Source organism: Onychomys torridus, chromosome 5 (genome assembly GCF_903995425.1).
Source record: "Onychomys torridus chromosome 5, mOncTor1.1, whole genome shotgun sequence".
In the NCBI taxonomy this organism is placed as follows: domain Eukaryota; kingdom Metazoa; phylum Chordata; class Mammalia; order Rodentia; family Cricetidae; genus Onychomys; species Onychomys torridus.
The window spans coordinates 118107190-118133718 of record NC_050447.1 but is presented as its reverse complement, the minus strand read 5'-3'; the positions used below and the strand labels follow the sequence as shown (position 1 = coordinate 118133718).

Genomic DNA, 26529 nt, shown 5'->3' with positions numbered 1-26529 from the left:
GTTCCCTCTATTATAGTAAGGCTAGAACCTAGGCCAAGCACAGTACTCCATTGCAGTGTGGACCCTGGGAACCAGTGCTTTATACTTAAATGTCCTGCTGGCTAACATAGCCAATGGATGCAGAAGTTAAAGAGAAGCAAGACATGACTCAGCAGCTGCTGGCAAGGCAGGTTGTTAGTGAAAAGGTGACAGGTTCATAGAGCAATGCCACGCTGAAGGCCAGTGTCACCCTTAGGATGATATCTTAGCCAGAAAGGCAATGTGGGAGAATGTCATGGAAGTTGCCTGGCCAGGAAAACAGACAATCATTCTGTTGTGTGCAGAGCCACCACAGGGGAAGAGTATCCAAGTGCAGCCACTAGGTAATCACATCTGTGCCAGAAATAGCCTTGGTGGCAACTTTCTCTGATCCATTTTACCAGGCTCGGGAACCAGATGAAAATGTTCTGTGGAGAACGTGAGTAATTGTGAAGGTAGAGAGTTGCTTCCCAAAATGTAGTATCAAGGCAAGTGAAGAGCCATCTCTGGGGTCAAGCATCTCCTGTTCAAAAGGCAAACTTGCTAACTGGAACAAGCACAGAATCTGGTACTGTGAACAGGAAGGATGTGGAGAAAGGCTGAAATGGTAAGATTGGGCACTTGAGGAGCTGAGGACCCCAGCACGACTCAAGCCACCATCTCTCCAGTCTAGATATGAATGGCCACACCCATCTTAAGTCACAGTGGCTGCCTTCAGCCTCCATCCTGCAAGCATAGCTAGGCCCTGAGCTAATGTAATCTGTGCAAAGGAGGCCTCTGGCACCCAAGGCCCTGCCCAAGTCAGAACTGACCTCATCATAGCGGTACATCAGCTTCAGCCCACGGCAAGACTTCTGTTTCTCCACATGGCGCAGTGCACACTCCAGACAGAAGACAACATTCTCGTTCTCCTGTACCACCTGTAAGAATAGAGTACAAACTGAGTTCAAGAAGGCCGGTCCACACATCCGCCCAAGTGAGGGGTCAGTGACTCATAACAGTACAAACTGAGGAGAAACCCAGCAACAAGTGGGGGAGGGAGTGAGCGGCCCCTTGCCTTAACTTTCCAAGACCCTCCAGATATGTGTTAGAGACTCCCTGAGCACCTCATCATAAAGATGGGACAAAACATTGGTATTGGCTTAGAAGGCTTAGAGTTCAGATTTGGCGAGTTTCTGACTAAAATATGTTTGCTAGGCTCCTAATCTTCAGTATCCAAGGGGACCTGCATGCTATGCTGTTGCCTACCAAGCATGTGCCTTGCTACCTGAGGTCACATGAAAAGACACTGACACTTTTGGAGCCTATAAGGGCCTGTGTATTCTCATCCTTTATGAAGACTTCAAGTCCTATCATCTGTATATTAAAAGAAATAACAACAATATTGAGCCCATTGTTGGTTGCACCCTAACACTTGGGTGCAAATATTTGTTGGGCCTTTTAAGGCTTTTTCTCAGAAGCCTCCATGCAAACAAAAGGAGAAAAGGGAACAGGTTGCCCCTTTCAAAGACTCCAAGGGCTAATCACAGACAAAGCAGTTTGGAGCAATGCAAGTTATTAGCATTGACAAAACCCCACCAAGGTAAATCTTTCTGGTTCTGAGAGAATTTAGAATCACAGAGGAAATAGCTCTGGGTATGTATGGGGGTATTTTCCAAAAGGGAAAGTGAATGTGGGTGCTACCATCAATGGGTGGGGCCATAAGCAGAATAATAGTAGAGGGGTGTGGGCGGGGCACCAGCATTCCTCTTGATTTCCAGACTACACACTGTGGCTTACTGTGGCCAGCTGACTCGCGTTCCTGCTACCATGCTCTGAGGGGGCCAGGAGCTGGATGAAGGCTTAGTGTTGGAGCCCATGGTAGGTTTGCACTGAGCTCCCATGCAGATAGACTCACCATGGACAGGTAGCACAAATGCTGACAGATCTGGCACCTCCTCTCTGACGTTTCCAGCTGCAGCCATTTTCGAGGCTTTTTCTTCCCATCCGCCACCGTGCTGTTGCCATCATGGCTGCCATAGCGGGCGGAAGAGTGGAGGCCAGCTTCAAACAGCTGCCTGCGCTGCCGCAGCTCCGTATCCCTGTTCAGGCAAGTGGCAGGCATCATGAGAAGGTTGCATGCCCACAAAGGATGCCTGTTCCCCTTCCAGAGAACATGCCATGATCTCTTTGGACTAGACTTGCCCTCCAAGAGGACACAGACAGGCCATCGTGTGAGAAGCCCAGCAAACCTTCCTTAAAGACCCAGCCAGGGGCTCAAAGGGCCGTGGGGTGACTGGATTTTGCTCAAGATTACAGATATTCTTGCTCCAAGCCAAGAATTTTTACCTATTTGCTGATCCTACCCTTGAAGACTATCTAGCTGGTGGATATCTCTATGCTTCCCACCAACAGTATAAGAAGCCCCTTCCCTGGAGAGGGAGAAGCCTCATGAGCTGAGGTAAGAGCTCAACACAGAGAACCATGTACAATACACATCCTGTCCTTCAGTGACTGGCTGAGTGATGCCAAGAAACACCTTCAACGTGTGTGGGACACAAGCTGAGTCGACTCAAGGAGACAAACCATCCCCCACACCATGGTCAGGTGATATGGTATGTGTGTCTGTGTCTGCCAAGAGAGCCTTGACGTGACTACAGAGGAATGACAGCCTGAGGTCTCACTCTTCACATGGGCTCACCAAGAGCTTCAGAGTCCCACTACAATGCAGGAAGACAATAGGAGAAATAGCACAGAACAAAAAGGGCTTCACACCTAAGCCTCAGGGGTCCTGTAGTTCTGGGAACTGCCACCTGCTTATTCAGCCCTGTCCTGCAACCCCCTGAAATCTTGGGACCTGGGTCTACAGTACCTGAGCTCGTCCAGAAGGGCTGAGATGGTACTGAGGGTGGGACCATTTTCCTTTTTTGCTTCTGCTTGTGCAATCTGGTAGAGCAACTTCTCCATGGAGAATGGCTTAGCTATATGGCGGCGCTTCATCTCCTGAAAGAGGAGTCACCTTTACAAAGGATCTATTCCATGAGTGAGGAGCAGCCAAGGTTCCTAGTGGCAGGTAGGCCCTGTGAATTTCTAACGTGGCAATTGGACTTGGATTATCGCTGTTAGCTGTGCAGCCACTTTGCTTACCTGGAGAACATCACCAGATTCCATTCTTAGCACCTCACTGCCAGCCATGAGGCACATCTCAGAATGGACAGAGATGTTCTACATATGCAGGTCCAGTGTTTACCCTGGGTATATCTGTCTGGCCACCCCACAGTTGTGGGGTGGCCAGTAATGGAAATCAAGAGTCTTCATGATAAAAACCTCAAAAACTTTCTTTCCTGGAGAAAACTTCCAGCCCTCTCTTGAGAATCTCCACGCCCAACAATGCAGTGAAAAGGTCTCAAAGGCTAAGGTTTTCCAACATGAACTTCACACTCAGTGAATCAGGATTTACACACAATGCCTGTGGGACACCTGTACTGCTTACCTTGGCAGTCTCGAAGCCCATACTTGTCCACTGGGTGGTAGCAAAGTGCACTGTTTCTGAGACGCTGTAGCCACAACATACTTTGGATACAAAGGACCCCGGGAAGCAGACAACAAACTGCCCACTCTGCTGTACAGTCCTGTGGACCTTGATCCCCTCTTTACACAGCACCTCTGGGGAGATCTGGGGAGATAATGTCAACTGAGATACATGCCCCTTGACCAGCCAGGCAAACCCTCTGTCCCATGGCATAAGGACACTTGCCAGGAACCCTAATGGAGGGGCTGCTCGAAGAACCAGATTAGAATTCTCCTTCAGAAAATAACAAAACAATCATGAAACACCAAGTCAATGGTAGTTTAAGAGGTTTCTGCAGGGCAAGGACTATGGTAATCATGCAACTCCTTCCTTTTTGGGCCTACAACCCTTTGTTAGGGGCTGACAATAAAATACATTTCTGTGCCTTGGAGGACCCACAGCCCCTGCTGTGTAGATGGACAACAGACCTACCATGACATTGCTCTCCAGCATCTGCAGCCCTGGGGTACCATTGGCCTGCAGCAGGGTGTGGACCACGTCCTCCAGCTTGTTCTCCTCCTCAGCAGGAATGCAATACCTGGGACATTGGAAGCACAGGAAACATTTGGTGGGACCACTTTTGGCATTGACAGCAGCTGGGCTGGGGTGCTAGCCCAATGCCTTGCTCTATCACTGCTGGCTGCTTCTGTCCAGCACAAAGGCAAACCACAGGCACTGCCTTACATTAGGCTCACTTTATGCAGATATGACCCACAAGGTGAGCCAAAAAGCCTTCAAACCAAAGCCAGAAACAAACACAACTGCAACCCGTCGGCTTGTGTGAGTTCTCTAACACTACAAAGAATGGTCTAGTGATACTGCTCCTGACAAGACAGCATGGGTATATGGATTCCCCAAGCCAAGGCAACCATGGAAGACCTGGAGCTGCAGGCCAGGAAGAGACCTGGGGCCAAGCCCAATGCATGCACACACAGCTCATTTTGTCAGCCAAGGCCACAATGGCTGGGAAACTAGGAAGGTCAACAAAGACCTGGGGAATTCTCTACCAGTGTGTCAGAACCCAGCTTGAGGGAATTGTGCTTACCAAAACACACAAGAGAAAGAGGATAGAGGCCTACATGGGAGCACAGAGTGACCCTGAGGAAAGTTGTGGGTCAGGGACTTATATATCATAGCTTATGGAGACCTAAGTGGGAGAAAAGGCTCTAACTGTAGGTGACTGAGTCAAATCTAGACCATACAGCAATAACAGAGGTTGAGCATTTTCCTGGCACTACATCTCAATGCCTCAAGTAGCCCAGGATCAAGAAAGTGCCAATTGTACCACAATGACCTCCTGGGCCACATAAGTTATAAGCAAAAGCATGGCAAACAGAAGCCTATTCATGAGCTGCAGGGCAGGGTCAGCTGTGTGAATGACTGTTGCCTGGGCAAATGGCTATCCCATGGTAGATTGGGATGTTAAAAGGACCTGGGGCTGCTGAAGCCATCAGATCCCCTTACCACCACTGAGAACATGGGAGCAGAGACAGGGCTGTTGGGCATCAGTGATACCTGTCAGGAGCCCCTCCTCCCTCAGCTCCACACAGACACAATCCCACAAGCTTGACCAGTTACCCCAACACTCAACTGTCTATTTTGCAATTTTATCTCTATGGCAAATCTTGGTCTCAAGTGCTAAGGGAAGGTACCATCCACATTTTTCTTAAATGTTTATATCATTTCAAAGCCATTACTGATTCATGCCTGAAATACTGAGTTTCTAACATGAATTACATGTAAGAAAACCATGTGCCCTCCAGTTCTCTGACCATATCCCTGGCTCTACTTTCATTATGAGCCCAAGGATGTAACACTTTAAACAGCTCACACCTCTACGCTATTAGAAATAAACTGCACGGGCCACTTCACACTCACGGTGCTGCATAGTTTATGTTAACTTGACACATCAGAGAGGAAGGAACTTCAGTTAAGAAACGCCTCCATAAGACCCAGCTTATTTAAGGCATGTAAGGTATTTTCTTAATTAGTGAGTGATATTTATTATGGGTTGTGCTATCCCTGGGTTCTATAAGAAAGCAGGCTGAGCAAGCCATGGGAGCAAGCCAGTAAGCAGCTTCCCTCCATGGCTTCTGTATGAGAACCAGTCTCCATGTTCCTGTCCTCCTTGAGTTCCTGTCTTGACTTTAGGAGATATGAAGTGTGCACCAAATAAAACCTTTCCTACCCAACTTGCTTTTGGTCATGATATTTCATTACAGCAATAGCAACCTTAACTAAGACACCCACATTTTCTTTTCTCTCCCCCCCCCCCCAGCTGAGGCTCAAACCCAGGGCCTTGTACTTGCTAGGCAAACGCTCTACCACTGAGCTAAATCCCCATCCCAACACCCACATTTTCAGGTGACCATGGCACACACAGGGCAGTACTAGCCATAGGAACTCCTGCAGTGAATGGGACCTTGACCATAGACTCTCAAAGAATCAAGACTGTCCGGAAGAGTGCAGCACTGCACAGCTGCCATCTTCCCTCTGCCACATGGCCACTAGGATCTGGCTCCATCTCACCAGCCTCACCCCAGCAGGCCCCACAGGACAGTGGAGAGCACGCAACACACAAACCCCTCCTTGCTCAGCAGGACATGAACAACCTGTACCTCACACTAGCAGACACCTGCTCACATGGGGCTCCTGAGGAGAGGAGACATCAGTTGAAGATTCTGTTTACTTCATAAAGAATATTTTATCACCCCTTTAAGCAATTATCAGTTAGTGAAAATGACTATGAGACCAGCAAGCTGTGAGAGTATGAGATGGGACATCATGTTATATGCAGTCAACCCCCAACTACTGCTGTTATCAACACAGAAACCAGGGCTCAGAGGACCAACGAAGAGAACACACTGCATTATGCATGGGTACAGTTATTTCATGGGGCACAATTCTGACAATGCATCATCTGGTGTGTGGGTAGACTAGCTCTACTCAGATGAACCTGCCCAGCCACACCAGTCTCCCCATGGCACTCTATGAATGCTGCCATGAAATCAACTCTGGGAATTCCACAACACATAATGAGGGTCCCAGCACAAAAGAACAATACAATAGGCCAAGAACAGAAAACATCTTCTGCCTCTCTGCAACCCTTGTGGCACAAGTAGAAAGCCCAGGCCCTGGCTAGGGAAAAAGTGCATGTCTTCCAGCTGCTGCCAGATTAGGCCCTTCACAGCACCAGTTTCTTGGGCTGCCTAGGGCATTTGCACCTGCTGCTGTGGGTCAGTACTCACCAAATGCAGTCAGCACCAGTGTGTAAGTAGTCAATATATGGAAGGTGATTTTGGTCTCGAGACCAGCATGAGGTAGAAAAGACCATGCCAATATTTAGCCAGGGAATAGTCACTCCTACAAAGTAAGAGAAGAGATGTCATTTTAGAGCAACCAAGCTTCAGAGTGACAGCCATTAAAAGTGTCGTCCAGGGAAAAAATGGGGTTCTGCCTCTCTCAGATATAACACAGCAAGAAAAAGGTACCCACCCCTCCCCACTTGCTACAGAGAAATGACTCCACTATTGCTGCATTTTGGCTGGGTAGCTTGTTGACCCTTAGAGCTGAGAATGAATGTGTAAAGCCCCAGGGCTACAAAGGCCTGGCTTAAGTGAGATACAAGGTTCCTGGCTTGGGCAGAAGGGAGTCTCGGAAGACTGAGAAAGAATCCACAGCAACCCGAACCTCCATGGGATGCCTGTGCCTAAGTCAAAAGCAGCTTCACTTCTTAGCCCATTTTTTGTGGCTGCTAGCAAAAAACAGCCTTTAGGAGTCAGAATTCAGTTTGGAAAAGCACTTTTTAATAATACTCCAAGTTAAACTAGGCTCCCCAGACTTGTTTGCCAAGTGGTGCCCACATTTTCTCAGACTTGGAAATGCAATCTTTCTCCCTCTCTCCCAATGTTAAAACGGCACTACATGTACTCTGCACCTAAGATCCCAGGCCTCTCTACCAGTGCTTAAAAGACCCAGGTTGGCCCTGCTTTTGCTATGAAAGTGGGAACAAAAGGGTGTTTGTGGTCATGCTTACCAGGCACAGCACCAAGGTGACGAAGGATGGACCCTGTGTTATTGGGGAGGACGGTGAGGTTCCATCCATGCCTGCAGAGGGAAAGATGGGGCTGTAACAAGCTGGTGATGAAGGGCACTATCTAGTCCCCCAAATATGGACAAGAGTCTGGACCATTACCTTGAAAAGGGCTCTGATTTTCCCACCGGGAACCCGCTGCCATGAGTATTAGTGTCCACCTTTCCGCAGTGGACTGCCACATGACAGTCCTTCTCTTCCACTAACCTCCAGTACTCTTGCTGTAGAGAAGAGGAAGGCCAGTCATTTCCTATGTGGTACACGGAGCCCAAGATAGCTGGAACACTATACCGAACAAGGTGTCTGTGAGGAAATTCCAATGAGCAGCTCCCTCAGAACCTAAGGCAATGGTGCTATCATATCTGAGGGTTGGAGGTTTGTCACCTCTGGGATGACAGCATTGTTAAGCACTATCAGGGGAAGCCACCCCTATGGACTGTGAGGATGAGTGGAATGACTGAGTGTGATTTATACACTCCTGCCTTTAACGGATAGAAACCATGACACACTGTGGCTGAAGCTTGAGGACACCACACTCAGGGGCATAATCAGTCTGTGCAGGAGGTGCTGCAGTAAGAAAGCAGACCAGCGGCTGCCAAAGGGTTCAGAGAACTGAATGTTGATTTGGGACAGTTGTCAATGATGGGTGTACAATGATGTGAAGAGACAATCTCACAGAAATGTGTATTTCAACAACTTTCACCCAAATGTTTGGACCTGAGTTTGGATTCCCAAAACCTACATAAAATTGGATGCAATAGTGTCTGTTCATCTGTGATCCCAGCATACCTAGGACAATTTAGCAAGTAGATATGCTCAAAGGGCACCTAGCCTGGCATAGGCAGTGGTGAACAGAGACCTTGCCTCAAATAAGGCACAGAGGCCAAAGAGCCTGGTGACCTCAGTACACTCAGTGTAATTCCCTGAAAACCACATAAAGGTGAAGGGAGAATATTTACTCCAAAATTGTACCTCTACATGCACTTCCCAAATACACACATACACACACTCATTCCACATAAGCAGTTGCCAAAGCCAAGTCCAACAGGAGAGAGAAAAAGGCACAAACTGAAAACTGAGTTTCAGCAAACCTTCACTTTTGCTTTTAAATGTTCAGGTAATGGAAAGACCTATCTAGTCTTTCTAAGAGACAAAAAACATTTCCTAAATAGAAGCCTGTAATATGAGCTATGGACAGTAATAAGCATCAGCACCTCCTGCAGATGCCAAAGCTGAGCCCTCTCATCTGGCGCCACAGTGTCATGAGGCATCAAGAAAGAACTGTGAAGGCCACATGGGTGTCAGACCAGTCTAACCAGTCTAACACCTAGGCAGAGCTGAACATGAGGTTGAGAGTGGATGTCAAGCCCCAGGTCACAGGGCTGGGATGGGGAGACTGTGATCAGCAAAACAGAATTTTTTTCCCAAAGCCCTGAGATCGGAGCCCATCAGGAGAAACTACCCTTCAACACTCTCCTCTTCCCAGCTACAAGTGCTCTGAGCCAGAGATCTGAACTGGCTTCTCTTCCCTTTACAAACCAACCACTGCTGGGTTCCTATGTCAGCAGCTGTAAGGTCCAAGGGACTCTCTTGGGGTCTGGCCAGGGACTGTAAACAAACAGGACTGGCTCCATGCTCCAGCACCTCACACACATAACAGCGACTAATTGGGCACACAAGAGCTCACTGTCTTTCCAGCATTGCACTAACTCCAAGGAGAGAGCTGGCAATGGCACAAAAATGGCAACGTGCCAATCCCATTACATGAAGGAGAGGAGAGGAGAAAAGCATACCATGACTTCAGGGAATTCCAAACATTCTCCTCCAGAACACACAGGGAGGACAGAGAGGAAGAGGCATTTTACTGGGGACGAACACTGCTAGTTAGAGCAGTGACGGGAACCCAGACAGGCCCTTCAGAGCCTTCCAGCAGGGGCCATGGAATTCCACTCTTCAATCCACTAATTTTGGCCCCAAGAGAAAATGCCTGGATGTTCCAGCTCAGACACACAGGACAACCCTAGTCCATATGCCCTTTCATGCCACACCAAGCCTGAGGGCCACCTCCTAGAGTCCCAGGAGGTTATATGGAGCTGACCAACCTACCTCAATCTCAGCTGGTGCAGGCTCCTTGCTGAAACACATGTTCATGATGTTTCTTGCTGTTCGATAAAAAGTTGTTAGAGAAACAGATCTTCCCTGAAACAAAGAAAACATCCAAGAGCACAGCTTAAGACAGAGGTAAGCCTTGGCTTTATATCAAGTCATAAACTGTCACAGGTCTCGGACAGGCCACACTGAGTTTCAGTATGTGACAGCATCCCCATAAGTGTGTGATCCCAGCATACTCTGCCTCCAGAGCACTAACTAGCAGTAAACATGGAGACTGTAGAATTTGGGCTTGCTCTCCAGGAAGACAGGGCTCAGGATGAAGCTCTCAGGCTGAGAAAGTGACTTTCCTCGCAACTTGAAATCTTTCCCAACTTTCTCTTCCTGTAAACTAAGTACACGGAAAACCTGTTTTCCCACTAACTAACGCAGGCACAATCAGCAGGGGTGATAAACATGCTGGTGCTGCCATCAGTGCCCCACCTTTGGTCAAGCACGCCAGGTTTTTCCAGTTCTATCTAAAAACATCTTTGAGAAAGCAGGTTTATAAAACAAGAAAAACTTCCTTGGGTCTGACACACTCTTACAGCACTGGCTTTAAACAGAACGGAGAACACCTCATTTCAGAAGGTGCTGGTTTGGAGTCACAGGATTTAATGAGTGCTTTAATTAATAAGGGAGGACAGTGTTCCAGTTGTGTAAGATACACACAGAACAAAGCAGCGTTCAGTCCCCAGGTTAGTTCTCCATTTTCACAAAAGCAATTTCCGAGGCACAGCTGAATGGGCTGTGGGGAGACGTTCTTTCTCAGTAGCAGCTCAAGGAACCAGATGAAGACCAAATCCCTTCCCAGTCTAACAACAGACAAACCTATAGAAATGCCTAGAGCCCAGAATAGTGGGGCAGTAGCTGAGGTCTGCTTGTCAGGCTGAGCCTCAAAATGGGAGGAAGTAGGACCCAGGGCAAGCCAAACTCTTCCATGAGGGCCTATGGTTTATGGTAGCATAACCAGCAGGACAGGTTGAACCTGAAATGACATCGCCACGGGAACTTGGCAGACAGCTAGTAAAGATGGTGACTGACCTAGTCAGTGCAGCAGAAACCTACCTAACTCAGCACTCCCTAGGAGGTGCATGCAACAGGAGAAAGTCAAATCAAGACCTATGCCAACAGTTCTTCCCTTCAGGGATTCCAGACGGAGCCCACAGGGGAAGAAGTCTGTCAGAGGCTTCAACTTGTTCACATTTTAGCATCTACAAGCTGGCCCTGGAGTGCCTTTCACTCTCCCACTTCCCCTCAAGCAGGCCAAGAGAGGGGAGCCTCAAGTTTTGAGGAGCAGCAGCCAAGAAACACTGCAAAGTGTTCTTCAGCCAGGAGCAGGGTGACTCGGGATTCGTACTGGGACATCAGAAGTAATTCCACTTTCCAGTCTTTCTCCCACCTCTTCTGTGCTGTTAATGGAGATTCGTGTTCTAATTTTTTTGTTCCACCAGGCTGGAAATCCGTGGGCCTTTTAGAACACAGAGTAAGAAAGGATAGAAAGCATTCATTCTCAGAGCTCACAACCCAGCCTGAGCAGCTCAGAAAAGCAGTGCGTAGAGGAAAGGCCAGACCAGAGGTACAGGACCAACAGATGTACCTCAGCTGATGTGTTGCGGAAGTCATGCAAATATAAGTAAAACAACACAGCAGAATTTAAGGGGAGCCAGAAAAGTCCTGGGAGGCAAACGACTCACCCATGTCCTATCATGCCAAGCCTCAAACCTGAATCCTTGGCCACTTAACTGCTCAGCCAGCCTCCCTAGGCAAGTCCAACGGCCGATTATTGGTATACCAGGCAAAATTCTGTTGGTGGCATCAGCTATCTCAAGAACCTGAGTGTATGTCTCTCTAAAGTACATGGTAAAGTCACCACTGGGACAGTACCATGGGAGGAACATGAAAGGTACTGCCTTTGTGTGCTTCCACAAAGTTGTCAACTACTATGATAAAACTTGCCGAATATGCTGGCACCTTAATAAGAAACAGCCCATCCTCCAGAACCAACTGCAAAAAGTTCCCTTTATTTTTTTTTCTCCTCTGTGATATCGAGTCACAGCAACTTAAAACAGACTAAGACAGTGTCCTAGCACTCACCCCAGCAGAACAGTCAGCCTCCTCTGGCTCCACCAGGACAAGGTATACATTATTCCTAGCCACCCTGCATGTTATGGGCAACCCACAGAGCCCTTACCTTATAGATGCACTTGTGGAAGTCATTGAGGACACCTTTGTCCTCTTCCTCCTCTTTGACCACTTCCTTTTCCTGAGCGAACAATCGCCGCCGGCCTGTCTTGAGTGGGGCCTGGCCCACCTCCTTGAGCTTGCTACGGAAGCCATTCCTGGGTGTAACTCCATGGATGAGCCCATTTTTGGGCTCAAAGCGAGGCAGGGAGTGGAACTTGTGATGGTCATTCTCTGTGTGCCCCTCTAATGGCCCTCTGCGCTTCTCTAGGGTCTCCTTCTCCATCAGCACCTCCTTCTCCAGCCGCCGGTGCTCCTCGGGGGACAAGGAGTCATAGGAGAGCAGATACTGGCAGTAGGCCTCCTGCAGCTTGGCCAGCCGATCCTGGGCAGTTTTAGGAATGCGCAGCATGTCTGCTAGTTTGTTCCATTTTTTGAGGTCAGTCACTTGCTGCATGCCGCCCATCTCATTAATCAGCCGGAAAAAGCAGGCCAGGTCAAGCTCACAGCCTCCTGGGCAGTGATGGGGTGGAGGAAATGGTTAAGGAGGACATAAAGGAGGAACCCTTCCCCAACCAGGGGCTCCCACCAGGTTCTAGGGTTATAGCAATAAGTAGCTAGTGTACAGCTATGAACACTGCTGGGCATTGGGCCATGGCTGAGTATTAGGAGACAAAGCAAATTGAGGGACCATCCTCTTAGGAAGGTGACCAAGAAAGGTATCTGAAGAACTGAACAGAAGGAAAGAAAGAGGCAGCCATAGCATAGGGAAGGATGCATGCAACCGGACCCACGTTGTGGACCAACACAGAAGGTAGAGGGGAGAGGGATGGATCGGCAGGGCTAAGGTGAGCTTAGAGCATCTTCCCCAAACCTAACTCTCATTCACAAGGGAGTTTATTCTCTTATCCAAGACAGAAACCACAGTTGCTCAAGGCATAGAGGCTGCTCATCTCAGAAGAAGATTAGAGTGTAAATGTGTATCGAATATGGACTGTATAGTTCAGTGGTATACTTGCCTAGCCTGTGCAAGACACACAAACCAAAACTAAAGCCAACAAATCAATCTCCTGGACTTAAATGCAGACCATATCACTCTAATCACATGGATGGAAAATGGAGAAGCCGCCTCAATGGAAAGAGTAGTAACTATCAACAACAACAGAGCAGTGGAACAAAATAAAAACAACCAAGAAACTCATCCTTCAATCTCAAAAGCAGGGCTGCACTAACATCAAAACTCAAAGAAACATGGCTCCAGATGACACAGTAACAGGGCAGGCTTCTGTGACCCAACAAGGGGCGTTCTGTCCACTGGCTAGAGACTGAGTTACTGACCTGTCCTGTTAGTAGGAGGAAGAAGACAGCAGCCTGGATATATTTGTTACAGGACACCAGGGTTGACTGGCTTGGGAGCATAGGTAAGGAGAGAAGGCGCTCCTAATGAAACCATCTGTAGACTTAGCGTGGTGGTCACAAAATTACAGTAACATATAAAGTAGGTTTCTGTTTTGTACCTCTGAAGTCTTCCTACATGAAATGAAGCCCTCCAGGCTTGCCAGCCAACATGGCCCAGGACACAATCTACATACAAGGACTCTGTTATCTTTTTGGGTGCTTTCAAAAATCAGAGGTTAAGAGCACTGGCTGCTCTTCCAGAGGTCCTGAGTTCAATTCCCAGCAACCACATGGTGGCCCACAACCATCTCTAATGAGATCTGGTGTTCTGCACTGCATACATAATAAATAAATAAATCTTAAAAAAAAAAAAAAAAGAGTCCCTGTTAGCACTTAAGTGACATGCAGTGCTTGCAAAGTCGCTTACAGGACTCTTGCCTGGGATTCCATGGCCATAAAGTTACTGCGTGACAGACACCCTGTACCACCAACGCTTCACTTACTAAATACCCTCTGGGAGGACAGGGTCTTCAGGGGGACACTGTCACAAAAAAAGTTACATGTAATCACTGTGGTGAATTTGAGAAACCAGTTAAACATTAACTAGTCCTATACAATGGAAGCCCTAGATCTGAAGCCTCTATATAATGGCAAAGGAGATAAACATGCGTGAGGATGGAGTGACTCATGGCTTATGTATGGTACTAGTGAGGTAATCAGGTTAGAGGGAAAATAAACTACATAACCAGAACTCTCTGGGCTATCATGGCAATGGTACTTGCCATCTCACCTGTGCCCCAACACAAAAGCACTGTGCACCAAGAGGGAATTAGAATGGCCCCTACCTACTCACAGGTAGGACTCTAGGGTCCACTTGCCTCTGGGTTACCTGAGGGCCTGGGGTGAAGGTATATACCCCTCCCCACGTCTAAGGAGCACTATCCAAAGCCTGCCATGCCATCTCTGGCAGCAAATTCAGGAGATCCTCATCAGGCATAGTTCCTGAGGAGAAGAACTATGAAATCTCTACCTGCTTATCCACACTCTTGTCTCTGGGGTGCCCTCGGGGGAGCCATTCCAGACCTCCCAACCACAGACATGGAATTGCTTCTTCACAAGTGGGAGGGGTAGTGGGCAATGCTGCTATCTGCCTTGAAGGACTGACCCCTTAGTACAAGTCACTTGGCCTTCACTGGAGAAGTCCATCCTAGAATACCAGGACCAATAGAGGGGAGTCATCACAAGAGCGGACAGGAGAAAGCCAAAAGAGTCATGCCTACCCTGTGCAAGAAAGGCATTCATTCAGCTTTCCAAGACATGCACCCACAGCAGCAGTTCTTGGGGTGACCTCTCCAGTACTAGCCAAACTAAATCAGCCCTCCAAAGAAATGGAATACAGTCCCTTTATGTCCAGAGAAGGTCCATTTTGCTCACCAAAGAAACTGAAGAAAAAGGGAGGTAGGGGAGATAGACTGATGGGGGCAAGAGGAAAGCAAAAAAATGGCATGGAGTTTACAAGAGGGTTGTAGGTTGCATTATAAGGCCATCCAAGTTGGCATATTGAAGTACAAAACCCTGAAGACCCACAATGTAGTGGTATTGTTAAAATAAGGTCACCCGGGTAGGCCTTACCACCTCCTCACGGTGTGCTTATAAGGAGATATTCACACAGAGACTGGAAACACTCTGAGAAGACATAAGGTGCAGGTGGCCCACTACAAGCCGCAGCAGAAAGACACTAGCAGAAACCAACCTTGCCAGCATGCAGAATTAGAAAACAATTGGTTTTGAAGCCACCAGTCCATAGCCCTTTGTTGCCGTAGCCTGAAATCCTCGACTCCAGCAGTAAAACACAGCCCGGGATGGGGCCTAGAATCTAGCACCAAGAGGAAGCCCCCTGGTCTATAGCCACCAATTCCAAACTTCTTACCGAAAGCATCTAGGACCAGGGGAAGAGGGGTTCCACTAGAGCAAGAAAATGAGTTGACAAGTCCACCTACTCCCATGCTAGGAATCATGGACAAGCAGAGAGAGGAGCACTCAACCCCGAGCCTTACCTATGAGGGGGAGTTCATCCATGGTGATGCCCTGAGATCTGAGGTGCTTTTTTATGCAGGCCAGCCGCTGTACATTGGGGCCCCAGCGGCGGCCCAGCTTATGGATGTGCTGGATCTGCGTGACAAAGCGCATCTCATCGTTGAGCTTACACTCTGGCCGCCAGTCCGGAGGGGGGATCACACGACACATCCCGTACTTCTCCACCTGAGCACGTACTGACTCAATGTAGATGAGAGGGTCATGGAACTCCTTGGCAGAGGGCCTGAGGACAGGGATCTCGTCCATCGCTGTCCACCCAGACTTGCCGACCCCCTTCTCTGGCTTGCCCTGCGGCTCATGCGGCTTGTGCGAGGACTCGGGTTGCGAGGTAGAACGATTTTCACAGGGGGTGCCCTCTGCCTTGCCATGTGCTTGTTTGCCCGGCATGTTCTTACCAGCCGTGGCCCGCTTCGGCCTATTCCTTTCCAAACTTCGCTCGGGCACTTCTTTCTTCACGTGTCCATTCAGCAGAGTTTTCTCTGCTGAAGCCGCTGAAGCCTTTTTGCCAGGGGCTTCGGCGATGCCTGCTGCCCCTTTCATCTTCTTGGGGGGTGACTGCGGCTTGTCCACCTGCGGTGCCTCTTCCAGTCTCCTCTTGGAATTCCGCAGCCCCTCCCTCAGCTGCCGCCCCCCCACCTCCTTAGTGCATGACTTTGGGTTCAACCTGCTGCTGGCCTTGAGGCCACTGGCAGCAGGCCCGGTGGACGTGGACGCCCCCCCGAGGGATAGCACCTGTTTGCGGGTTTTTGCATTGCTACTTTCAGTTTTCCCTGAGATTGTGTGGTTGACAGCTGAACTGGGCTTGTGGTGGGTGGGTTTGGTTTCCTTGACCAGTTCTCTCTTGGCTTTGGTGTATGTGACAGTCCCCTTGGTCACTGTGGCAGTGTACTTCACAGTTTTGGATGGTGAAGGTCTGACTTCTCGGATCTTTTTGGCACTGGTTGTACCTGCACCCAGAGATGACATTCGAGTGACTCCATTTACCTTAGACACCTACAGAGGCAGCAGAAGCAGGGCAAGAGAAAAAATTAGGTCCCAGGCAGAATCAGTAAGAAAGGACTACTATAGTTGGTGGTGACAGACTTGGCTCAGAATAGAGTTGGCGACAGCGGACAACCAAGGTAGAAAACCCATCAAACATTAGCCTGTGTGATACTAGCATGAGGATCTCCTCTCAACACACCTAGGCTGGCCTGCTGCATTCGTGGATGTATCTGTATACCAATGCCTCTCTTTGCATGACTCTCTCACACCCCATACATGAACCTAACAATTACCTATGCTGAGTTTCTTGTAATCCGTAATAGCAAGATCTTGTTTATTTCAGAAAAGTTAGCAATAGTTTCTAAAAATATATAACATAGTTTTTTACATAGGTAGATAGATAGATAGATAGATAGATAGATAGATAGATAGATAGATATGTTCCAAACACGGCTGTTTGCTATCCTTTGTGTTATTCACATAACTATGTAGCCAACACACAAAATATGAAACCCAACTATGATACTGGAAAAAACAAAATCAAAAACCATACACTATGGGAAGGAAAACAGCAGGACCCAAGTGCCTTGGTTCCAAATCATAGGCATGGCTGCAAATTCTCAGCAGCCACCTGCCCTCTCATCTCACTCTCTCTCAACCTCTTATTGTCCCGGAGACTGACCGCACGCACATGGACAGGCTCACTAGATGTAGGACAGACAAGCCTAACCCTTTCTGCACATACGGTCCCTATTTTATCATCACCCCTTGTCAGCCCCAATTGGATTTCTGTTGACTGGGTAAAGAGAGGCAGCCATCCTAGACTGGCCGTTCATATATGCCAGGTAATAAAGCCAAGGAAAATTCTGTGAAAGCAAAGGGCGACTCATTCAAACAGAATGAAGAGTGTGGTTCCAGCATATCCCAGAGGCCTACAAGAACATGGAAGCACTATATTCATCAGTTACAGGGTAGGTGGCGTTACACTAAACAGTACAGCTGTGGGTTTGGCATGACAGTCATGGGTATCTCCTTTCATCTACAACATGAATTTTAAAAGGACCACAGGATATTAGAGCTGTTGCAAAACCTCCAAATGAGCCTCAAACTAACACAATCACAAAAACCACAGACCTCTTCCCAGAAGAATGCTAAGCCAGGGAGCCTGGCTTGCTTGTGAGGCAGTCATGCCAAGGCCACCAATGGTAGCTTAAAGTACCACCATGAGGCTGGATCATGACCAGCCTGCTCTCACCACAAGAGATCTGGGTGATAAGCCAGGGCTAACTCAGGAACAAGTATGGTTAACTTTTGGTGGAATAAAAAAAAAAAAAAATAGAACAAACTGATAGACGTCCAAATCAGTAATGGAAAGCAAAGGGTCTTGACTTATCCAAATAGATCACCGCCCTACCCCCTCCCAAGTCTCTAAAGCCCCTCCAGTGGGTATGAGGCCCGTGATTTTGGAAAAAAAACTGCTAAACAATCCCTTAGTAAAGTTTGGTGGTGGTGGTGGGAGGGGGGGGGGCAACATAGAGATGTTTTCTATGAATGCCAAAAATTATCTGTGGTCCAATTAAAAAAAAAAAAAAAAAAAAATCCTTGATGTGACATGGCTTATGAGCCTACTCATACTTGGTCATGGAGCTCCCTAGCTTTGGGAGACAGCATATGGCCTCTAGAGAGGCACAAAATGTAGGAGGCTTCAGAACGGAATTGTGGGATTTTGGTCTCACTGTATATCCACCACTGGACTAGAAAACCACTATGGGAACCAGGATTGCCTCAAAAGTGCTGAAATTAAAGGTGTGCACCAACATGAACAGAACATTCTGGACAGTAGGCCACCACCCACCCTATAAGTAAGTATGACAGACAGAGGGGGCTCTAGAATAAAGTGAGAAACTGGTTATAAGTTTAGAAGAGAGGGAGGCAGTGTGACACCAATGAATTAGATGCAAAAACACAAGGCTGAAAGATGGTTCAGTTGATAAATGATTGCCATGCAGGCATGAAGCACTGAGTTCAATTCTCCAGCACACATGAAAACAGCTAAGCATGGTGACACACACTTTAATCCCCGTACAGGGGAGCAGAGACAGGCATATCCCTGGGTCCTGCTGGCCAGTCACCCTAGAGGTGAATCAGTGAGTCTAGAATCAGTGAAAGACCCTGTTTCACATAACAATATGGACAGCTTGGATTTATCCTCTAACCTATACACAACACAGACACACACACACACACCAAAAAACCAGGGATAAGCTCGACAAGGTTCTACTAACAAGAAAGTAGTAAGGAAATACCTCTTTTAGTACACCTTGGTTCTATCGAACCTACTGATTAAACTCCCAAATGGAAAAAAAAACAAAAACAAAAACAACAACAAAAACAAAAAAAAACATTGAGACAATTAGTAAGTGCTAAATGCTAGATTTAGTTGATTTAGATATCTCCAGCAAGAAGGACACAAAGAGATAGGTAGCTAGGTACAGATAGTGGACAAGGCAGGTCTCTGGAATGGTACTATATGCAATGGAGATGATAGAGGAATGCATGCTACAGGTTTTCCATGTCCCTTGCATTACTGGGGACACAGCCTGTCCCAGCGCTAGGCCCAGTTCACCCTTACATAAGCAATCCAATATGGCTACTCTCTTCCTGAAGATGGGAGGCTTTCTGTCAAAAGTCCAGCCCCAGATATATACTGGCATTGAGTCAGTGTTTCTCTAGCTTGTAAACCCTGAAAACTCCCAGTGTAAGCACTTTTAATGATTAATACAGCTTCCACAGCCACCAGCCACACACACAAAAAAAATCTATATGCAGAAGATCTAGATGGTGCAAAGTCCCTGGAAGTCCTTTAACCCAGCCTTTCCCCAACCCTATCAGAGGGAGTGACATGAAACCAAAGTTCCTTGTGGCCCACAGCAGATAAGGGAGATCTTTGGGACTAACCCTCTGGCTTCTAGAGGCACCTGGGCTCCTGATACCTTCTTTACAGCACATGCTCATTGTTCAGAAACCAAAATTTAATCAGTACCACCTAAAAAAGAAAAGGAGGGAGGGAGGGAGGGAGGAATAGAAAAGAAATATGGTGCTACAATACCAGTGATGCTCTCCCAGCCTCAGATCACAGTACACTTGGCTTTCAGGTCAACAGACTACCTTTGTCATGTAAAGAACATGTAGCAAGGAAAAGCACAAGTCACAGCTGCACATCCTAAGGTGGTGCACATGCAAGGGAATGTGCCTCAATTTGCTGGTTCCTACTACATACAACATAAAAATGAAAACCTTCAGCAGAACAGCTTTCTACACTTCGGTTCCGGTGGAGATTCTGGGAATAAAGTGCCATCCCCAAATCAGCTCTGGCATCCATGACTACTTCTGGGCTCAGTTACCCACCTGTCACCTCTATCTCCTGAGACCACATACAGCCATTAAGTATTTGCATAAGGGTTATTTTGGGCCTTTTCACCAATAATTTAATAAGCAGCTATGGTGCTACCAAGTAATTATCTTAACTGACCTAGTACTTGTAGCATGGCCAGAAACATATCCTCTAAAAGAAAAACTGAAGGAGATTAAAACCCCAGGATTGTAAGTATTCCTCTTTGTCTAGTTTTTAGTAACGGGAATCGAACCCCACCCCCACCCCCACCCAGTGCTTCAATAAACAGGAAGGACTCACACTTACAAGGCAGAACAGAAAACAGACGCTTGGGAATGACTACCTAAAAATGTTGTGGTGGAGCAAGATTATTAAACTACAGTCCTCCTTTATCCAGGACCATTATTGTCACTCTTACTTATTCTCCACTAGAAGGATCAAGTGAGCTTGACCAGGAGTACAGATGGTAAGTGGGGGTGATTAAAACTGTAGAACTACTTTAGACAGAAGAAGCAGGAAGACCCAGGTCTGCGGACTTACCCCACAACACAGGCAACATGGAAACAGAAAGCTAAAACCAGTGCACGCGGCCTTAGGAGATGCAGGGCAAACAAGACCTCCTTGTAGCACCCACACAGGCTGAATGAGAACTGCCCCCAAAAACTCAAGAAGTGACGTTATGAGGTGTGTGGAGTAGGTGAGGCCTTGTTGGAGGAAGTGTAGTCACAGAGGATGAGCTTTACCGTTTCAAGCCAAGCTCAGTGGCTCATTCTCTCTTCCTGCTACCTGCAGGATCTCTCAGCTACCTCTCCAGCACCAGGTCTACCTGACCGCTACCATGCTTCCCACCATGGACTAATCCAATCACTTGTAAGCCAGCCCAGTTAAATGAAGTTGCCATTGACATGGTGTCTCTTCACAGCAATAGAAACCCTAATTAAGACACTAGGATTTCATTCTGTAGACCTTATCCCCAATTTGATTTTCCTAAATTTACATTCTGAATCCTTTGGCTATGGATCTTATGGGACCAGGTCATTTCACCTCTATACACTTACACAAGAGGCCTCTTGTGACTAAGCATGCTGTATATCCTTCCAAAAGTGTCTGTTAGCTGCTCAAGAAGACCTGTAACATCCTTGTAAATATTATAGATTAACCTCAGAGTAAGACTTACTTGGTTTGGCCCAGTAATTCATATCCCAGACATATTCACTGACTCTCTTGGAAAGCTAGTGTTTCAAAACCCTTTCAAAGGATCCAGGTCATGTCAGCATTCAGAGGGCTGAGTCAGGAAGCTTGTTACACTTTAAGGATAGTTTGAGCTATACAGTGAGACCCTATCACAAAATACAAGAAAATAATCTCTCTCCTGATAGCCCCAATAATTTGGTAATCTCACAACAGCTGGCATCTATTACTGTATTTAAATGGCAGCCTTATTTCTGAATAACAGATGTCAAACATCTACCACAAACAAACTCAGCCAGTTCTAGAGGCTTGTGATGAGATTACAGTGGAGTGCGGCCACAAGAGAAACACAAAAGTGAAGATGTGTTCATGTATGTATGGTAAACGTCAGGATCCAGGGTCTTGAAGCCCAAAGAGTACACCATCTACCACTACTCCTTAGTACAAGGAGAGCGCTTTGAACAGTGTCCATCCCAGCACACATTAGAACAAGCAGAACAAAGGTGCTGCCAGCAGCACCCCTTACAAATCACAGCCTACCCACACACATTTCCTACATTGAAATTGAAAGTTAAAGGTCAGAGTATCCTTTGAGTCTAGTAATTTATATTGAAGAATTATAAAGGGATCTACAGTTTGCTTTTTTATTACCACATTTTCAGAGCACTCAACTAACAAGATCTGACGATCACCCATTAAGCATCAGGAAAGCAAAGATCACATCTCAAAGGCACAGCAGAGATCAAGGTCATAACAAAATTAGAACTTAAAGGCCTATGCAATTACATCTGACTGACTCTGGAGGTAGGAAAGACTCCCCATATCTGCAGGGTCCAAACCAAGAAAAGCCAATACTGGCAGCACTCAAGTTCCAGCAGCGCACTTCACTGTGGGCTCTGTGGTGGTCTGACTGAAAATGGCCCCACAGACTCAGACTGTGTGAATGCTTTATTCCTAATTGGTAGCCTGTTGAGGATTAGGAGGTGTGGCTTTGTTGTAGTAGGTGTGTCAATGGGGGTGGGTTGTGAAGTATCAAAAGCCCAGGCCAGGCCCAGTGTCATTCTCTCTTCTGGCTGCCAGAGGAACAGGATGCAGCTCTCAGCTAAGTCCCCAGCACCAAATGCCTAACTGCCTGTCAGCCACCATGCTCCCCTGCGATGATGATGATGATGATGATGGAGGACTAAATCTCTGAAGCTGTAAGCAGGCCCCCTTTTAAAATCCTTCTTTTACAAGAGAAGAGACAGACCATTAACTAAGAAAGCCTCCCTTCAACATTCTAGACCTCATGTGGATCAGATAGTATGCACCCACCCTGGAACAGTGGGCAAAGACAACCAAAAGGTATTTGTTCTTTCTTCTTCCTGCAAGTTTCCACCCACCTAGACTAATTACTGTTAAGTTACGGAGTGCTAAAGAAGACTGAGTGGCAAAAGATCCTAGGTGAATGTTAGCCATGTATCACTTGATTAAATGCCACCCGCATGAATCTTTGGGACAGAATTAGATAATCTGGAGATGTGACTCAACACAACTGGTCTTAATATGACCTGTGTGTGTTGCGGGCTGCAGAAATGGCTCAGTGGTTAAGAGTACTTGCTACTCTTCCAGAGGACCTGGGTTCAATTCTCAGCACCCACAACTCACAACTGTCTGTAACTCCAGTTCCATACTGTCCGACACCCTTACACAAGTAAAACACAAATTCACATAAAATTAAAAATTTAATTTTTAAAAAGATGACCTGCTTTATGTATTAGTGTAGAAATTCCACCACAGGCAGACAAGGAAAGAATATATCATGTGCCTGCTTCATAAAAAAGCATATCTGGTCTACCTGTGGTCAGTCCCTCTAATCTCAGCTCATCTGGACTAAGTAGTGTTCAACCTGAGGAGTATACTCAGATGGAAGAAAGGATGGGTGCAGATATGTCCAGAAGATGCATAAAACCCCAGCCTGTCCTAAGAAATAGGCTTCAGCCATGTCTGTCTCTGCATCTCTAAATCCTCTTTTCATGGTGTTTCATAAGCAGAAACATCTGTAACTGAGCTCAGCTCTGCTCCAGTCAAATGAACAGAAGTGGGATGGATGGAGGTGGTGAACACAAACTAAAGCTGCGGACCCACCCTGTGCTTTGTGCCTTAGGGAACTGAAAAATCAGGGCCCAACAATTTGGGAGGCAGCCCCAGCTACTGACAGAGAGCAATTCCATAGTCACTCTCAGTGGCCATCTGTGGGAAAGGATGGCATCTTTGTTTCAGAAACCATAGCCACTACTGACATGGTAAAATTACTTGCTTCTCTCAAAAGACTAAGAACGATGGCTCCTCATGTTGTGGTGGCCCCCAATCATAAAATTTCTTGTTCTTATTTCATAACTATAATTTGCAAATGATACGAATCATAGCTTTCTGATATGTAGGATATTAGAGATATGGTCCCAAATGGGGTCACAACCCACAGGTTGAGAACCAATGACTTAGGGTCTCTATAAAACATAGAAATGTAAATAATGGCAACCATGTGTGACTTCACCACCTCAAATGAAAACCTAAAAGCTTGAAAAGTAAAAATCAAGACAAAATACTGTTCATGCGGGTATGTGCGCACATTATGTGCTCGCACATGCTCTTACTTGTATAGACCTATGCAGCTCTATAAATAAATATACTCACTCACATTCATGGACAAAACTCTGAACTAGTTACTAAGACCACACTTTGGAATACTGCCAGTAAGTAAATCTCTTCTGTCCCCTTACTACCCTATGAACCCATCTTTATAAATCACAGTCCTGGAGAAATTGCAATTCTGCCAAGATTCCTAGGAAAGGGAAGCCAATGGTCTGTGGTGCCCTAGGACTTATCAACCCCACCATGGTCAGAAGCATTAAGGGCCTATGGTCTGTTATCTGTTTTGGAACAGCTAGCCCAGCCCTTCCTATGTGCCTCAATGGATCTGCCTGTATAATCATACTCACTGCCTCCCAAAGCTGTGAGAAAAAATATGGATAGGAAAATTTCCATATAACAGCAATGGTCCATCCTGCAAATAAGAGTTACCCCAAGGGAATTTTGTTATTCAGGAGGGAGAGAGAGGGCGAGAGCGCAGTACGTAACTGTGCACTGCTTACTACAGACCCTTGACAGCCAAACACACTCATTCCATTTAGGTGGTTCAGCTGTGTGCCTGCCTACTCAGGACAGCTACTGCAAGTCCTGGCAGAGAACAAGAGAGCCAGGGAAGTGGCTCAAGAGGTAAAGGCACTGGCATCCAAGCCTGAGGATCTGAGCTCAATCCCTCAGACACACATGGAGAGAATCAACTACCAAATGTCCTCTCACCTCCATAGGAAAGCTGTGCTGCACACAAGCATGCAAATACCAACACTTATGTACTAACTATAAATCCTAATAACAAAATGAAAAACAAAAGCAAACAAGGAAACAGACCACACTTATCCCAGACAAGCTTGAGCCATCTACAGTCTTAGATGAACATCCATGGCTCTCAAATGAAAAGGAGGAAGACGGTGGGTGTTCCCACACTCTGGAGGGGGTGGAGCACTCGTATGAAGAGAATATTACAAATACACACTATGTGTCTGCACTCCGCATGAACTCCGATCATAGTGTGGGAGTTCAAGGCATCCAGGAGGGAAAGGGAAACCCCTCTGGATCTCTGTAGGGTTAAAAGCACCCCTCAGTGTAGAGAAACCATCCCTGTCCCACTTCTGTGACAGTCCTGCTTCTCCAGCTTCTTCTGCCTGATTCCACTTTGACAGGTGACCTGGCGTTCTCTGGCATACGAGAAAGCTGCTCACATGGAGAGTTACCTGTTTCCGTAAGTCCTGAGCCGACCGATGCGGAGGGAGGGGGTGGTGGTTGGCAGGAAGCCCCTTGGCCAAGGAGCCTGCAGAGGGGGTGGATGTGGACTGGGCCACTGAAGCAGGCTCCCTTCGGCTATCTGCCCTGTGGTCGATGTGCTTCTCCTTCGCGGGAGTGGCCTCTTTGCTTTTGTGTTTTTGAGCAGTTTCTTTCTCCCGTGTTGACCTGTTGGAGCCATTGAAGACTAGAAAAGGAAAAGAGGGAAAGTGAGTGGAGCAACCATCCGTAGTTAAAGCCTTCTCCAGAGAAATGCCAGCACGCAACGAGAATCTGAAAGGAAATGAAGCTGATTAAAAATCCTTTAGATATTATTGGAAGAATGGTTTCCTATAGATTAATTTTTTTTAATACATTAAAAAGATTCACCCTACCATAGGTGATTAGTTGTAGCGGCTTCTACCTAACTACAATCCTAACACTCAGGAAGCAAGGCAGAACTACCCTAACTTCAAGACCAGCCTGGGCTATTATACAGTGAGTTCTGGGCCAGTTTGGCCCACAAACTGAGATTGTCTCCAAAAAAAAAAAAAAAAAGTAGCCAGGCACTTTAATCCCAGCACTCAGCCAGGCAGATCTCTGTGAGTTAGAGGCCAGCTTGGGCTACCAAGTGAGTTCTATCTAGGAAAGGCACAAAGCTACACAAAGAATCCCTGTCTCGAAAAAAAACCAAAAGTTACTTTGAAAATTAAAAACTTAAATCTTGTGTTCCATGGAGAGCTTTTACATGACAAAAAATAGTGCTGAATTCTGTACCCATAGAAAATGAATGTTCTCACAAAGTCAGTACATATGTTGGAGACACTGCACATGTTCATTAGCTTAACTTAACATTTCATAGATCTGTGTATCATATCATGTAATACCATAAACATAATGTTTGTTATGTGAGGAGGGAAAAAAACAATGAAGCAATCTCCAATATTTGAGGAGGGAGAGCTTTCTAAACATGAAGGCAAAGAAACTCACCATTTTAAAAGCAAAGTTAGCACATATGCTTTTAAGGTGGGTATTACGATTAATCCACCTAAGTATATTAAGGGTTGACAGAATTTATTAAGATATAAATTGACAGAATGAAATAGACAACAGAAGTTGTCCTCTGATCTGAACAGGAGTGAATCATCCTCGAGGCAGGAGCAGGGAGAAAGGGGGCCTTGTGACCCTTCTCCAACTCCTTATCAGAGGTCATGTACAGCAGCTGGAAGCACCACCTCCTTTGGGCCTTAAACTCAAGGTCATGGGTGGAGCAAATACCAATACAGGTGGGCATCTTGAGTTTGAGGTCAACCTAGTCCACACATCCAGTTCCAGGGACAACTTAGAAGGTAGAAGTCATCCACCCAGGGCTATATAGTGAGATGCTGCCTTAAAGAAAAAAAGAGTCCTAAAGCACATTGCTGATGATGTTTTACATTTTACAACAAAGTAAAGACATCTCTAGATTTCACGGGCTAGCTCATGACATTCTTAGCTTTGAGTGCAAGAAGCAGATTAAATGATTCTAAAGATTTTACCTGAAAATTGAAAGCATATTACATATTTTTATGGCAAAACTGACTACTAAGAAGAAAGATAACTAATAAC

The 26529-nt window shown here is 46.7% G+C and overlaps 1 protein-coding gene across 4 annotated transcripts in view; it reads right to left on the bottom strand.

Annotated features, from left to right (window-relative positions):
• Positions 1-26529, bottom strand: part of Jarid2 (jumonji and AT-rich interaction domain containing 2) — a 185647-nt gene that overhangs the window by 3590 nt on the left and 155528 nt on the right. For all 4 annotated transcript variants that reach the window (XM_036187509.1, XM_036187508.1, XM_036187511.1 and 1 more), the window contains 12 exons: positions 24894-25129; positions 15449-16481; positions 12004-12506; positions 9768-9860; positions 7764-7882; positions 7605-7675; positions 6817-6931; positions 4001-4106; positions 3491-3673; positions 2870-3000; positions 1916-2099; positions 831-938 (listed from right to left, as the gene is read on the bottom strand). In XM_036187509.1, the coding sequence (XP_036043402.1) occupies positions 831-938; positions 1916-2099; positions 2870-3000; positions 3491-3673; positions 4001-4106; positions 6817-6931; positions 7605-7675; positions 7764-7882; positions 9768-9860; positions 12004-12506; positions 15449-16481; positions 24894-25129 (2882 nt within the window). The remainder of the gene's footprint in view (positions 1-830; positions 939-1915; positions 2100-2869; positions 3001-3490; positions 3674-4000; positions 4107-6816; positions 6932-7604; positions 7676-7763; positions 7883-9767; positions 9861-12003; positions 12507-15448; positions 16482-24893; positions 25130-26529) is intronic.